The 17,263-nt window shown below is 39.3% G+C and overlaps 1 protein-coding gene across 4 annotated transcripts in view; it reads right to left on the reverse strand.

The window, feature by feature from the left end:
* IGF1 (insulin like growth factor 1) overlaps positions 1-16,202 on the reverse strand; it is a 69,615-nt gene extending 53,413 nt beyond the window's left edge. For 2 of the 4 annotated variants that reach the window (XM_028121663.2, XM_088025670.1), the window contains exons 1-2: positions 16,140-16,202; positions 11,520-11,676 (exon numbers count right to left, since the gene is read on the reverse strand). In XM_028121663.2, the coding sequence (XP_027977464.1) occupies positions 11,520-11,676; positions 16,140-16,202 (220 nt within the window). Of the gene's footprint in view, positions 1-11,519; positions 11,677-14,018; positions 14,022-14,342; positions 14,358-16,139 lie in introns of those variants that run through there. The other 2 variants (XM_088025669.1, XM_028121664.1) reach the window with 2 other exon arrangements.
* Between the last annotated feature and the right edge of the window lie 1,061 nt (positions 16,203-17,263).

A 17,263-nucleotide genomic window follows, 5' to 3' on the forward strand; every position in this document is an offset into this window, starting at 1 on the left:
GGATTCAATATGATCCTGTTTTTTCACTCAATAACCATTGATTGAGGGTGTTCAGCCAAAAACAATGAGAAAATGAGCCAACAATAGTCTTACCCTTTGACCATATTAGATATAGTTGCAGCTGAAATTTGTTATATGTTTCAGTAATAACAAAGCATCCATATGGAACAAATATTTGGCAGTATGGCAGCTGATGAAACCAGGAAAAATTAGACAAATTATCAATCGCTCGCTCCCAAATTACCCCAAGAAGAAATTAGATCCATTTTCAGTAGCTTTGCTTTCAAATTTCTTCATTCCATGAGTCACCACTACCTTCTGCCAAACTAAATATGTCTATGAACGGCTGGAAACTTTAATGGAAAGAAACATAAAACTCAAAATACGTAGGAAAATTTAAGCTTCTTCATGGAAGACCTTCATGGAAGACTAGCAAGTCAGGAATGTGTAGAGACAGAAATAATGCCTCGACAATACATTTTGTTTTGGGAATGGCTTCTGAGTTAACAAGCAATACAAAATGCATAAACTAGGCAACCAGCAGACATGACTTGAATTGAAGGCATCTCTAAAAAGAAATTAGCTCTTTACTATTTTCTTTTAAACCTCTAATTCATCAAACTACTACAATCTATGAAGATCCATAGTCCTACAGTCAGGTTGATCAGATTTGGAGTAAAGAGACTTGATGTTATCCAATGGGTGATAGAAGTTGGAAAAAAAAAAAGTTTTCTGACTGGTTAAGGGCTCAGATTTTCAAACACTATTCTAATACATTACACCAGAAGTGACTGACATAGCAGTTCTGAGTTGCTAGTGCTACCTTTATGTGACTTTATCAAGGTTAAGTTTAAAGTGTCCTCCTGTGCAAAGAGCCCTAGATTAAGTGAGGTGACTGAATTGCAGTTCTGGCTTTCCCACCGGTGTGCTTTGTGACCTCATGCCTATTATGTTATTTTCTGGATCTCGCTTCCTTCATCTGGGAAGTGAGTGCACTGCACCAGATTGCTCTATACAATTCTTTCTAGATCTCCAATTCTACAGTTATACTGTGACAGATAAAAATTACCTATTCTCTGAGGGCTGAATCTCCAGATGTTATACCTACCTTGGGGGCTTATTTGTCAGGGATCTACCATTTGTTATGTGCCTTCCCTTGACTACCATCCCTCCTTTTAGTATGAATATCTCAGATGAAATTGAGAGGAACTGAGTGGAGGTTCTGTGTACAAAGCCACTTCCACAGATGGAACCTCTTTGTGAAGGCTCTTTTTGGTAGACCTTAAAAATTCTCTGTTGACTAGAATTAGCTTACTATTGAGCTAGGAGAAATTTTTACTGGGGCAATAGTGAAGGGGTCCCAAGAAATGATATCTCAAATAGGCTTTTTTATTCTATACCTTAAATCTCAGATCCTTAATGGTGGCAGTAGCAAATGGAAAGCTATGGAGGTATATTCTGGGGACTAGTAGAAGGAAATAACTATTGGAATGACTCTGTCAACATCAAGTCAAGCAGGTTAACTAAGTGCCCAACACCGAATGTTGTGGAGGACAGAAAAAAAAAAAAAAACCTTAAAATTTTATTTTTCTGAAAGAGCTCAAAATAGAATGAAAATTCATGGCAGCAGTGACCAGTATTTGATTGTGAGGTTCAAAAGTGTCTTTGCTAAGTCAAATATTGTGTCTCTGAGAGCTGTTTGATGTGAAGCCTCTGGGATAGAAGAACTACATGCCACATGGTCACTAGACCATATGTTGATAAAACTCACAATTTTGATTTCATCAAAGCCATGCCGAAACAAAAAAAAAAATTCAATTCTCCTAAGTCAGGCTGAGATAAGGAAGCAGTTACGCTGGGCAACCTGAGAGTGCAGAGATACTTTTCTGATTAGTGAGTACATTCCTTCTGCTGAACACTGCAGTTTGAGGCTGAGCAGAAATCACCAATTGCTGATTTGGGAGAATGGAAATCTTTTGCTTCCATGTGAAACCTCAGTGACTACCTAACCACCTTGAGGAGACAGACTCTTTAAGCAAAGTTAGTGTGGTAAAGTGATAGGCTCTGTCTTTTTTCTACTTCCTGCAATGAGGACATGAACAGTAATACTGGGTGAACATTCTGAAAATCCATTAGTTAACTCTTGGGCCGTCTAAATGCAAAGCGATATGTTAATAGAAGATATCAATATACTTTTCTTTCTAATAAATAAGATTGAGATGATACACTGCCAAATTAACTTTTCTAAATTATAATTACTGCAGAACAATTGAACTAATGGGTCAATGCCATTAATAACTGAAGTCAAACCACTGAAATAATTTGTGGTGATCATTAGAGAGACAAGGCAAAGCATTCAACTCAATCAATTAACAGTAACATATTTAGATGGCCCCTTAGGTTTTCAAAACCTTCTATAGTTGGGCCTCAAAACAAGGTGTAATATTTTAATTCCCACTTTACTAATGAGGAGAATGTAAGACCCAAGGATATTAACTAACTGCGCCAAGGGGGAGAAGTGCTATTAAGAAGGGGAACTGGGTGAGGCTCAAATGTGGAACTTCTGGTTTCCAATGTAATACTTCATTGATCTTTCTGTTTTCTGCTGGGGTTGTTTCTGGGCAATAAAATGCTTCTGATGATATTTAGATAGGAAAGACACAGAAGGCAAGAGAAAAATTGTGACCACCATATCTGAGCCAGGCCTTTTCACTTGTGTGACATTGACAGCTATTTATTATATGACTAAGAAGGAAAAGGCCATAAATATTGAGGTCATAGATAACGGGCTTCTTTTTCATTTGCTCCAAGTGGTCATAATCATATTTCTAAGCACAAAGTTTTGCTCTACACCATTTCTACCTTCCTTTACTGTTGTTACTAAAATAAATGAGTTCCATAGCTATAACACAAAAGGTGGTGCCTACAAATACCTAGATAGCCTATAGGAAGAGCTTTATATTTTCAGAAAAAAGTTTTTAAAACCACAGTGAATCTTCTCATTGTTTACTCTGGGCAATGGAACATAGACTCCTGATTAACCAGTGACTGATAATTAGTTTCTCTGTTTCTTTCACTCATGGGTTTCCCATCCCTCTAGTCGCTTCTCTTCTAGAGACCTCTAGTCCAGTAGTTCTCAACTAGGGGTGATTCCACACCCCCACCCTGGGGGCATCAGGTAATGTTGAGATGCTTTTGATTGTCATGACTTGGAGGAAGGATACCGGCATCCAGAGGGTAGTAGGCTAGTATGGTGCTAAACATTCACAATGCACAGAAGAGCCCCCCTCCCCCAATAAAAAATTATATGGCCCAAAATGTCAATAGTGCTGAGGTTGAGAAACTGTTGCCAGTGACACCGCTGGGGGAGGTGAGTGGGGAGTATAAGAATGCAGTAGGATTTAAAAACATGCCACTTGGTCTCACAAAGGGTCTGGGGCTGGGGCAGTGAGGAAGGAGAAGTAAGGAGGCCAAAATCTATAGTGTCCTCAAATCAGTTTAATCCAGAATTCTAACTCTTGGTGCTCCTTTCCCCAGTTTCATAGATAATCAGGAGTTATTGGCTGCATGTAGGTTGGCTCAGTGCAGACTTTCTTAATCACTTGCCTCTGATGAAAGAGCACTTTCACCAGGGTAAATGGCACAGAGGTAGTACCATCTTCCCAGCAATATTCACAGAATTGACTCTATGACTAACCAGATTTCGAAGTTAAGAAGACCCCTCCAATAGCCTTTTAATACCTCATAAAGACCACAGATGAAAGAAGAAAATCTGAAGAGATTCATAGAGTATTTGCTTGGAAGTCTGCAAAAAAATCAGGTGTAAATTTCTTTTGGCCTGGGGCCGTCAGAGAAATCTCCAGAAAAAAAGCTGATCCAACAACTCGTCAGACTGTTTCAGATTTTCCAGGAGCACAGCTTTGCTAAGTCATTCCAAAGCAGCTCTACCCAAGTTGACATTGGAGAGAGTGACCAAAGAGTCAGAATAATACAATATACAATAATAGTCTAAATTATGACCTTAAGTGGACTTGGAATGCCTAAAGCACATCTAAAGTTTTTGTGTAATGTATAAGAAACAGGCAAGGAATTACTTTAGTCCGTGCAAATTTCTATAGCAAGGGAAAGTGTTAAACTTAAGTTTCAGGTGAGTTTATTGGAATGAGAGAGCCACCAAGATCTATATTCACTTGGGTGAGCTTGATTGGAGCCCTCTCCCAGGCCATTTTAATTTACCAGGTAACTTTGACATAGGCATGGTTCATTGCTGCCAGAGGCCAACACTGCATTGGAATCAGAAAAGAGAATCCACAGTGTCTTTTTGTATTTCTGCCACTAAATAGCAGTGTGACCTTGGACACATCACCTCTCTATGAGTTTCATTCTTGATGTTTGACTATTTTTCAAGGGTTTCCAAACTTATAGCAGTCTTTAATTTTACTTCCTTTGAATAATCAGGTATTTTTAAGAAGGAGATATTAGAGAGATATATACTTAATCAATAATCAGGTTCTTGGGTGTCTTTCCAAGGGCTTCAGCATGACTCTTTTTTTTTTTTTTTTGGCATGGAAATCCTATCCTGTAGTATGCCTGAGCATTAAATGCAAAAGGTTTTAATTTAAAAGACTGTGTGGTCTCTACTGGTTGCACAATTTCTCTTTGTGTCCGTGCTGCTGCTGATCAAATATTGCAAAGCCATTAATTACCTTAGGACAAATGCAGAGGGCCATGTGGAAAAGTTCTGGCCAATTGCATAAAGCAATATGCCAGATACAAAGTAAGTGAAGGGTTTTTCTTGGTATTTAAGGTTCAGTGAAAAAGTAAGAGGGGCAGCTATGCCAAGAATGAAAAGCCAGAGCTTGCCAAGTGCTTCTTTAAGTGGCTTTAGCCAATGCAAGACTAAACAATGCATTAAATAGGCATACAACTTACTGCAGTTAAGGAACTGCATGTCAAATAACAGCTCTTTGCTGTTTTAAACATGATCTCGCATATAGATAAAGACAAACAAAATGCTGTGTTGTCATCTTCTTAGTCTAACAGCTAATAAGACCTGATGATTTGAACTTTCCAGGCAACCAAAAGTAATTCTTTGTGATGTAAGAGCTTGCTGATGTTTCACAGGGAGGTGTAGGATGGAACTCTGCCAGGGCAGCAGCTCAGTGCAAGAACGATTTTTTGCCACCATGGTTGTCAAAGAGATCTGGCTACATAAAACAGCAAAGGCTTTATAGCCCATTATTGAGAACAATGAGAAATCTGCTTGAGAGAGATCTTGTACCTGTTTTCAGTGTCTGATTCTTTGTTATAGGCTGTGAAATGGGAAGGAAGGCTGGTAGAAGGATGAGGTTGGCTCTTAACGGAGGCCCTGAGGAAGGCTGGCATGGTACATGATGTCTGGAAAAGGCATATGGTGGCCCAGGGAATTGAAGAATGCCAAAACTCTCTTCTGGATCCAAAATGCCTAACTTACCAGCCACTTAAGATAAGAGACATCCAAAACCAATAGTGTCAAACAACTGCTTGAGTGATACCTGCACAGGGGGAAGCCTTACATCCAAACCGCTGGCTGCTCTCATAACTTCTTCCACGGCCAAGCTGGAGAAGCCTCTTCCTGCCTGGCACCTTATCTGGATTATGGCACCTTGTGATCCCCTCTCCTTTATCGCCTCTCTCCCAATACACCCAGAGAAAAATTCCCGGTCCAAATAAACAGCCCTTCTTCAGTTGGTCTTTGAGAAAAGCCAACAGAACTAATAGCTGCAAGACACGAGGCACTTGAAGTTTGCTGGCAGAGAAGGAAGAAAACTTGAAGTTGTCCAGAAGATTTCCCCCGGATCATACTGCATATCCTGGTGTTCACAGGCGAACTGCAGTGTTCAATCTGAGTGGGGTCCAGTCTCTTGAACAACAGCAGCCCCTAATCAAAGACTTTTCTTGTGCACCCTGAAGATATTCAGTTAGTATTTCCTAAATTTTTCTGGAAGATAAAATGTAGGGTGATCACATGAATATCTCCCTCATGCTTCCTTTCAAAGAAGGGTTCAGAATCAACTGGGTTACTCTGTCTCAGAAGAGGACTGGGATTTTTAGAAGCATCTCTCTATGCCATAACGTTTTGGGTCACTAAACAATGTAAATGGCCAAAATGAACATGCTTCTTGGAGACAAGAGACCCTAACTTTGGTTCTATATCTGTCCAGTGAGGTAAGGCACAAAATCTCAGTGTCTCATGTTTCTCATTTGTCCAGTGAAGCAATAATTCTTGCCTTCCATGGGATAAAACCAAAGTGAGAAAGCTGATGCAAGTGGATTTTGAACAAGTAAATATACTAGTCAAACACAAGAATTCTTCTTGCTACTGATATTGTTATATACCTACTAATAATAATAGGTTTTATCAGCTGCCCTTAAGGAGAGCAAATGAGTGTATAACTAGTTGGGCTGTTCAGATACCTCAACCTTTGCAATATACTCTGCAACTGACCCCACGAGAGCGTAAATAAGTATTGCTAACATGTGTATGGTGCTTACTATGTGCCAGGCAGTATTCTAAGTTAATATGTTCTAATACATGAACTCATTTAATCCTTACACCAGTTTTATGAGGTAGGCCCCATTTTACAGATGAGGAAATTGGGGAACAAAGAGGTTAAGTAATTTGCTCAAGGCTACCTACCAAGTAAGCTAGAATTCAAACTCTGAATTCTTGGCAATAGAGACCATGCTCTTGGTCTTGAACCCTTCACTCTTCTGCTTCTTATAATTCTCCATCAGGGAGATGGTCTTAAAGAATATTAAAATGTTAGAAAAATGCAAATTATTTTCTAATTTCTCACAGAAGCTATCACTTTTTAAGTGGTCCTTTGTTTGCATAGACTGGTCCTCGGGGATGCAAGCATTTAGCATCAATATAAAAACACATTACTTTTCTTTAAGAATATCTGTGGCCTATTAGCTTAGTGGTACTAATGAGCCCAGGGCCATAAGGTAAAACCCCACATGTGCCAATTAATTTCAAAGAGAAAGCTTTTCCACAGCCAGAGACTGTACCCTTAACTTTGACCAGCTGTCATACAAATGCATGGCTGGCAGTCTAAGGGGTACCAAGCCGTGGAATACAAATGGTGTAGCTCAAACCCAGCCCCACTCAAAGCACTGCTAATGGTGTATATCTTTGAATGCCCTGAACTATACACTCCCTTCTTTAATTGGAAAGGCAGTATCAATAGGCTGGCAAAAGGCGGTTGGTCAAGGTTTAGAAGCCTATAGATTCTTATTTGTCCCATCTGACTTGATAAAGGACAACTAAAAACTGACCTACTCACTTGTTCTCACAACCAAGAGAGTGAGAAAATGTAAAGATGAGAACTGTCAGGTGGTCCTTCCTCGCAAAGAAACATGGCAATCTGCTTGCATGTGCTCCTTTGGCCAGATGACTTTCGTGTATTTGGTCATGTCTGAGCTTCTATTCCACTCCTGAGGGGTTGAAACCCAGATTAAAACAAAACAAAACAAAACAAAACAAAACGAAACAAAGAAGCTAGCTACTCTTTCTTTACGTAGGTGGAATCTTCTATCTTTGGGGCAAACAGAAACTCTTTAGGGAAGATAAAGGACACTAAATGTTCTTTGGTCACTGCTTAAATCTAAGGTTCTCCTTTCTTGAATAACACCAAATCCTTGTTCATTATAACCTGGACTATGAGTCTGTTAAAGTTATAAGAAGTCATTTACTTTAACAAAATCCCCTTGTTTTATGGACAAGGACATTTTGACCCAGGAAGTTTAAATGCCTGCCAAAGTCATACAGCTAATGAGTGACAGGTCTGGGAGCAGTTTTCTGAGCACTATATTTCAAATGAAAGAAACCTGAGTTAATAATAATACCTAGATCTAGGAAGTTTGTTGCAATCAATAACAATGAAATTCATTGCAAAGTTTCGCTTAAACTCCATAAAGCAGTATGTTTTAACGCATGAAGAATGCCCTTAGTTTATTCAGACCTGTTCTTAATAACTATGAATTGGAAGTGTGTTTTACAAAAGCTATAAATCTGGAATAGCTGAAAGGGTATCCAACTTTCTTTTCTATTTGATTTACTTCTTCTTTTTCCCAGACCGCTGAGGTAAAGCATATACAGTTTATTTAAGGGACTGTTTATAGACTCTTAAAACTAAAAAGGACCCCAGAAACTTGCTTTCTTTTGGTTGCTCTTAATTGAAACCATCCAAGATGGTTGGTTGTCTTTCAAATTTTTAAGTATCTCCAAAGAGAGAAATTCCACAAGCCCTTAAAGTACATGTTAAAATGGTTAATCACCATGACTGTTAAAAAATTATATCTATGGCAAGCTTAACTTCTTCTTTTTCACTTGAAGCTCTTTTCCTCTTGCTATGCTTCATGCAAAATGAGGTTATAACAAGCCCTCCTCTATAAGGGCTCCATCAATCTGGCGAGATAATAGCGAGCTCTTTCCCAATGTACCACTTCATTACGCCACCATTTTCCTCACAGGACTGTGAGAGCATAAGACTGGCTGATACCTTCTCTTACTATGACGCATAGGGAAGAATTAGTAATTAGCTCTTCATTGGAACTTTCATTTCATGAAATGTCTGGGGAAGCTGCATTAATTATAGAGGAACTGTTCCACTTATGCTGGAAAAATTGTTCACAAAACAGATAATCTAGAAGGTTGCTTCCACTGTGTTGTAGTAGAACTTGTGCTTATAGAGAAATATGAGCTCATTCACACACTGGGTCAGTCTATACAAAGTAAACATTATTTTTTTTTAATTCAGAACTGTTCTGTGTCTAATAGGTTAAGAAAACTCTCCTTGTTAAACATTTCGACCTGACAAAAAAGATAAATATGGAGGCAATTTTCTTTTAGATGTTTGAATTTCAAACGAAGATCAGAAACTGCTTTCCACTATTAAAAAAAGAAAACAACAACAAAACTGTACTTTCAAAATGGATTTGAAGCAGCTTAAAATAAAAGGCACAGCTGCAATAAAACTTTGAAAGTAAGGGTAAAAAGAATGAAAAGGGTCAACTGACAAGGGATAGAGGTGAGGAAGACTGCTTTCCTCTAAAAAAGTATCTCAAAGACGTGTAAATGCTTAGAGCTAACTTCACACACACTAAATCTCAAGGGACAAAAAGGAAACTCAATACAATTTGTTGACAACAGTTAATGCCTGTTAAAATAATTGGCGCAGACACAAAACAGACCATCAGTGTAGCTTAAGGATGACAACCAAAATGCAGCCTCTAGTCAGCCTCACAGTCGTATTCAGTTGAATAAAAGAAAAACAATTTTATCCAATAGCTGGGTAAATAGGAGATATGAATTATCCAAAGTAATTGACAAACCTAATTCTTTATGCTTCTGAAGACTAAGATCCCAAATATGTAATTCCATTCCATTCAACTGGGTTCAATTTAATTCAAGCTTGTCAGTTCAATGATCAAATAGAGCCTTTTCTATATCAGCCAGGCATTGAGCTAGATACTGGGATTCAATGGAAAATAAACATAGTCTTTGGCATCAAGGAGCTCATTGAGAGGGTAGATCCTGGTTAGGTGATTTCAGTAAGAGAACCTTTTTGGTGCCTTGAAATTGGTTTCCATCATAGTTGTCCAATACTCTTAACCGTCTGTGTGCTCATATATCAGTATTATATGGTTACTTGAGACCAAATCATTATTTACATTCCCATTTTTCATTATCTAATGCAAACATCATAAGCACAGAATGATCCAGTTTCCTTGCACTGTGCATGGAAATCCTGGAGCACGTCAAGTTGAACAAGACAATTCATTCTGGCACATAACGGAAGACAATTGTGGGCTTGGAAATTACCTTGATCCTTGGATCAAAGGAAACTGCACAAATGGATTATCAAGGCAAAAAAAAAATCCTCTTGGGCATAATATGTGAGAATTACTTATTCATTTTTTTATATGTGGATCAGTAGCAGCAAAGTAAAGAATAATGACAACCCATCATTGGGTGATGTTGATGTAGCACATTTGCCTTTCACTGTATATTTCAAAATTAAAACAAGTCTGCTGTTTGAAAAGTACCCACCCAATGAACTTATTCATCTGCCCTACAACAGAGACCTGGATAGAATTGCTTTATTGCCAGAAAAATAAATGAATTCATCCTATTGAAGCATTAGCTGGAAACAGAGAGGGGTGTTTGCCCATTCAAGTAGTAAAAAGCACTTCTCATTCTCTGTCACTAGTTGTTTAAAGACTATTTGTTGCCAAATCTATGATGAATACAAATCATCAGTCCCCCATCAGCCTCTCCCTTGCCATCTCTCTGACTCATCCCAGACTGCTATATTCAGGCCCCTCCCCCTACTCTCTCTCTCTCTCACACACACACACACACACACACACACACACACACACACACACGCATGCACGCACGCATGCACAGGCACACACCACCTTCCCTGGGAAGAAGATGAGAGAGACCTGAAGTGTGTGAGTCATCAGAGGAGCTATTCAAAGCTTAGTGGGCAACTGAGGTAAGCTGTCTACACTCGAGTGATAATGAACCTCTAAGAATGATTCATGCTCACTGAGGACCTGAACATCAGTTTCCTGGAACTCTCTAAAATTCCAAATAATTATATAGAATGAGCAATTGGCTTTAAATCTTTCACTGTCCTATAATATACAATGAGATAGATGTCTCTGAGGTAGATTCTGTAAGTGCTCAGTTCCCCCAGGCAACATTGACTTATGTTTGTGTTTATTATTTGCAAACATTGACTGGGCTGTCTATTTTTTATTGACTGTCAGCTTTTTAATCACCTGAGACCTACTTATGGGATAAGTAACCCCACACTTGTCAGAAACCCTTTTCCAGATGGAGATATCACTGGAGAGTCCCAGAGAAAAGCTAAGTCAAAGGAAGGCTATAACAAAACATCAAGGTCAATTTTCATAGAGGACAAATTAATATGACATTTCAGTTTGCATTTAGAGAATGCCTGTGATTTTATAAATGTGCCTTTGAGCAAAGTTCACCTTCTGTCCCTGGTGATTTCACATTGCGTGGAGACATCTGGGATGTGCCCCTTTAATTCTTCTTTCCAGTCCACCTTACTATTTTACTCCAAATTACCTACCACTAAAAACAGGTCTCCGTGTTTCCATATGTTTATATGAGCACCCACAGATCTCAAAAACAAAAACCTCAATTCCCCAGGGTCATTCTGTCCCTTCCTTTCACTGAAAGGAAAGGAATAGCGAGGGTAGAGCACAATAATTTTGGGAAAGCTCAGCAGGAAGTAGTTAAAAGACAAACTGCTAAGGAGGAAAATTCCATCCTAAATCTGCAAAACCTGCCACAGCCCCGCTGAAACACTAGGCTTACTTTAAGGTAAGGAATCTCAGAGGCTGAGGAAGGCTGCCAGCCACGGGCAGTCATTCAGTTATTCACACACTCCCTGTGGTTGTAAATCCACAGAGCAGTGAGAGGGAGGGCTACTTACTGAAATAAAAACCCCTGTCTCCACACACGAACTGAAGAGCGTCCACCAACTCAGCCCCACAGAGCGTCTCCGGTCCAGCTGTGGCGGAGCTGGTGAAGGTGAGCAAGCACAGGGCCAGGTAGAAGAGATGGGAGGAGGACATGATGTGCATCTTTACCTGCCAAAAAAATAGAAGGATGGTCATGTTTCCTCCTTGGTCCTTGCAAGGGCAGTGGCGGTGAGGCAAAGGTGCATCACTCCTAGCATTACATTACTGCTATTAGTCAGAACTACCCTGCACAGAAGTGCAACAGAGTGCATGACGGACCGCAGGGTGGTGGGGACTGAGCATGTCTTGGCATCAAACAACCTGTGTTTAATCCCCTTGCCACTGTGGACTTCTCTGAACCCCTTCTTTGCAGACTCCTATTGCAATTCAATGAGATAAAATATCTAGAAACATTTACTATGTAAATGAAAACTGCTATGATTGCAGTAGAGTCCCACACCACTCAGAGATCCTGGTAAACCTTTTGAATTGTCAAAGGTTAAACTATGCTCAGTCCAGATTTGGGATCAAATACATTTTATTAATTTAAATTCTCTAAAGATTGGCCATCCACAGATGGCCTATGCGTTCATTATGGGCCAGAATATTAAGTTAACATCATTCCCCAGATACTGATTAAAGATAATTTACTGTGGATAAAAATGGATTTGTGAAAATACTATATGTCATTACAGGGTTTTTGTTTTTGTTTTTGTTTTTTTTCACTTAATGAGAGAGAAAAAGAGAGAAACAGAGACAGAGAGGAAGACAGAGAGACAGAGAAACTTCTTACCTGGGGGAATAGCAGCAGTTAACACAACCACAAGTGGAAGTGAAAAAAAAAAAAAAAAACAGAAACAGGAAAAATAGGATTTAGGAATGAAATTGGCTCATGCTAAGTAGACCCTACATCTTCTGTATTCTAAAGTCCTCTGGGTCAAGTGCAGTATCAAATCATATGTGTGGAGATATTGCCTTCCATGAACAGGGCATTGGGCTCAAGTTTTTTTGTTTTTGTTTTTGTTTTTTCTGCCACAGGAATTCTGACTTCATGTCTTGGAGGGACTTAATGTGTCTCTGTATCCATTTTATAGCAGAATATACTGAGGGACCCCCGGTGATAGCCAAATGACAGCCTGGTTAAAAGCAGGATTTCTGGGGCTCAGGGCTCTATCCTCTCTCAAAGTAGTAGGAACAATGCTAAGGTGATCACTAACTTTTCCATACAGCTATTGTGGCACGAAGATGTGGTTTCTTCCAGGAAGCCTCCCAAGGTGAGTAGCTTTACCTCTCTTGGATGTATTTACTTTCAGTGGCCTTGGAGGAGTCACTGGCAGGATGTAAGTGAGGGACCTTATCAAAAGGGTCATGGAGTTATGCTGGAAACGATCATTATAAAAAAATGCTTTTCTGAACCTCACAGTAGTGGTAGACCCATTCAACCCCATCCCTTTTGGAGAAACAGACTCAGTCATTTGCCTTCCTTGCCCTCCATAAACTCTCAACTTAATGGCTCTCTACATCAGCGGCAGATTTTCCTCCATCATTTTAATTAAGATTTCCATTTTTGTGGCCAGACCTTCAGCTCAGAAACTGGGAAAAAAAAAAAAAAACACCTTAAACCCCTGCCTCTCGTTAACACAACGTAAATACTCAGTTAATGCTTGTAAAACAGTTTAAGATGAAAAGTGCCCTCTATTTGCAAATCATCATAAATAATGGACATAAAATAGAGGAGGAGGTGAAAGCTCAACTGAACACTTCTTCCATTTTCTCAATAGGACCTCTGTATAGAAACCTTCCACCTCCACATAGCCAAAGCCACCAGGACTGCAGGAAACAGGTTCTCATCCAATCTACATTTTTCTTAGTCATAAAATAATTGGTGGGGGTTTTCCCCTTCAATATTTCCAGTGGAAATCTCAACAGTTCCAAACTGTCTGGGCCTCATTGCCTTTTCCAAAAGAGCAAACTGTGAATTGATCTTACAGAACATACCCCACACTCTGGCAATGGGCCAGGTCTAGAATGCACACTATTCTACCAATCTTATTTCTCCATCCCTCCCTTCTTTGTTGAGTTTATAGTAATGCTGAAGCACCTGCAACTGTAGATGGCTTGACGTTCTTTAGTTCTCGTAAAATCCATGGGGAGACGTAGCCTTAGTGAATTGAGAACTTCGTGAGATGTCAAAACTATATTTTTAATAGTTATTTCTGGCATAACATATAAGTTCTCACATATAGATCACTAGCATTTCAGAATATAAGACTTATTTTTTATAGCTTTTTCATTTTCCTTTTCTTTTTTTGCTGAGTTATGTTGTTAGATAAATATCAGCACTTACAGTTCTAGGACAAGAGAGAACCTCCACTGCATTTTCCCTTAGTTCAGGGAACAGTCCAGTACACCCACAGGGAACCAGAGAATTTTATCACATTATGTTCCCCCCAAAGAAAACAATAACAAACTTGCTTAGGGGTTAAAAGTTTGAAACAAGTGGCCCCATATGTCCGTCCTTTTCTTGGTCTTTTATTTTGCCAAACACAAAAGAAACAAAGAGAGAGAACGGAAAGATATAGAGAGAAAGGAAGGAAGAACCAGAAAGAGAAGAGAAAAAAAGAAAGAAAAAGAATTCATAGCACTGTTTCTCAAAAATCATTCACAAATTCAAAATTTAAAAGACCTTTCTTTTTTATCTTAAATAAATGGAATATCAACTGATTCCAGATGTCTGGGATACATTGAAAATGCCCAGCAAAATTTGAGGGCAATAGTCATAAGAAAATACTCACTGTAGGTGTAACCATTTTTGTTTGTTCCAGATCTTTTACAGCAGGTCAGGGTGGGTATTATGAGGCTGATGTGAATAGAAAACTGAGGACTTAAAAACATGTGCTGCTTTGTGGGTGGGGTTTGTGAAAGCATCTAGTTACATTTGGACACCCAGGCAGGTATGCCATTAGCCTGGGTAAACTGCCTTTTGTCCATCAAACAATGAACAAATTGCACAGCTGGGATTTGAGTCCATCTCTCCCCCACCCCGCCATCAAGGCACCAATTTCCATTGTGTGCCTATTGTAGCCGCTCTAAACAGGGACCCCAAGCTCCAGTCCTCTGCCTTACCCCCTTCCCTCTGACTCAAACACTTACAAATATCTTGAGACTCAGAGTACAGTCAGCTTTTGAGTTCTGCCTCTAGGCAGGACCCCTTTACTTATTGAATTACATTTGAAGGACCACAAAGCTCCCTGAAGCCACTTCTTGCTCCAGGTACAAAGGAAAAGTAACAACATTTGCTAGCTCTATTTCTGAAAAGTTCATTTGGAGAAAGTTTTCCAAACTTGTAATTAATGCAGAGATAACACTCAACAACCCCTTTTATGATCATCTAAGTAGAGAGAAAAAAACCTTAGCTGTCAGACCACATAGTATATTATATATGCTATATATATAGTATATAGAGAGACTTCATTTCTTTTAAAAGCAAGGTAGCCAGTCTTGGCACCTGGAAGGTAGCAGAATCAGGTGCCTGACAAAGATGTACTCTTAACTCCTAAACCACTTACTTGACTAAGAAAAATCCTAGTGGTGGAGTATTTGAAAGCAGCAAATGAATGCTGTATTAAGTGGCAGGGAAGTTTTATGAATTGAGCTCTTAGGCAATTGCATTGAGGAGCCAGTGACAGTGGCTTAAAAATGCTTGCAAATTGGAAAAACACAAGTCTTGAAGGATATAATTTTGCTGAGAATGGAAACTTGAACTAGGGCCAGTGATTGGAAACGAGAAGTTGGCATTAACAGCGGCAGCCAAATTTACCTAAAGAGACTTTACAACACTGAGTATAAAATCAGTTTTACAACACGAAATCCCAAGTCCAAACTTCACCCATGAAAGTCCTCTTCCAAAGAGAAAACTTGGACATGCAGTTGCTAGAAAAGTTTCCGCTTTTCATACATACAGTATGCATTTGTTTAAATTATACGAACATGCAGGGTCAGCAAGAGTTGTCAAGTTCTTTTTCAGAAGAGCAAATTAAACTTCGCTCTAACTTTGACTCTCTGGGCATAAGTGCAGAGAGTTCTGGGACCTTAGCTCCAAAGATCATATTTAAAAGCTTTAATATCACCTAAAAGGTAACTCTTCGTATGTGGCATGCCTCGTAATAAAAAGTCCTGACGAGTTACACACACACACACACACGCACACACAGAAACATGGTCTTAAAAATAAAACATCTGCACCTGCAAAAAAAAAATCTAAAAGTTCATATCCATGCTCTATAGCCCTTAACCATAGACAGGATTTAAAGGAACCTTCTATAATGATACCACTGAAGCCCTGCACAAGTGGAGGATTTAGCATAAGTACCCTGCTATAGTTTCTACTCATACAGATATCTGTGCAAAGGCATCCATCTCCCGGAGCTAGTTTTTCAGATCCCACAGAATTGCATATTCAGCAATTTATAAATAACTCCCAGTTCCGAAACAATGAAAATTCTAAAGTGAATAACATTTCTAGGCAGAAGCAAACAGTACACAATTTAAAGAAATTTCCCCAATGACTTCAAAGAGTAAGAAATATTTACCTTCAAGAAATCACAAAAGCAGCACTTAAATAATTGGGTTGGAAGACTGCTGATTTTTCCCATTGCTTCTGAAGTGCAAAGTCTGGAAATGAATTGGTTAGCAGGAATAATGAGGCAAAAAGAAATCCAGAGAGATGGGAGATGTTGAGAGCAATGTCACATTTCAATTTTGAGGACTTTATTCCATTGCGCAGGCTCTATCTGCTCTGAATTTAGCAGTGACAGTGAGATTTAGCAAACAGAAGAGGGATTTAGAGAAAATCCTCACATTTATCTACAAAACACAGACACTGTAGACAGGAAACAGCTGGGGGAACATTTGCCTTCTCTCTCTCTCCCTCTTCTGGCAAAGTTATCGAGTAAGGACTTTTTTGGGCATGGTGACAAATAACATCATACCTTTGCATTTTAAAACTAGAGCACAGAAGCATTTTTTTCCCTTAAAAGAATGTGTGTTAGTGACAGGGTTAGCAGACATTAATATACTGATGCTGCCATAAAAAATAAGAATCTGTTCTCTGATTAACTTTCTGCTGGTCATGGAGACACACACATCTGCTAATACACCTTACCAGTATTAAAGGAACATACAATGGAGGATGGGCGAGCATTTTTCTATTCCAGAGCAAATGCAAAAATAAAAAAACAGAAATGAAGAAAAAAAAAAATCTCGAGCAAACCCTACAGTTTTAACCCTGAAATGACTGGGGTAAAGTAGGTTGGAAGACAGCACTGGGGTGACCCCTTGTCCTAGTTGCCAAGCAAGGGGAATGATCTCATTTCCTAGAACCTAGAAAAGGGGCAGGCAGCATTGCTATTGGCTCCCTTTAGGACACCGTCTCATGCTTTTTGCCCGCAACAGGGCAGAGACTTTGCTGAGCTATAAAGCCAACTGAAAAAATAAAATCTTTTTCTTCCTTTCTCTACTAGGCTTCCTATTACCAACCTCCCCCCCATTCCTCCCCCCTGCCCAGGGAAAGGCACCTAAGGGGCAAACTATTTTTCCATTGTTCATGTTTTTCTGCATAACTTGAACCTGTATGTGTGTGTGTGTGTGTGTGTGTGTGTGTGTGTGTGTGTGTGTGTTTTCTTTTTCCAATTTTTGTGTATTCTAAATAACACCA

The sequence above is a fragment of the Eumetopias jubatus genome, unplaced genomic scaffold (assembly GCF_037043125.1).
Source record: "Eumetopias jubatus isolate StellerSeaLion01/CBP00866 unplaced genomic scaffold, mEumJub1_p1.0 scaffold_8, whole genome shotgun sequence".
Lineage (NCBI taxonomy): Eukaryota > Metazoa > Chordata > Mammalia > Carnivora > Otariidae > Eumetopias > Eumetopias jubatus.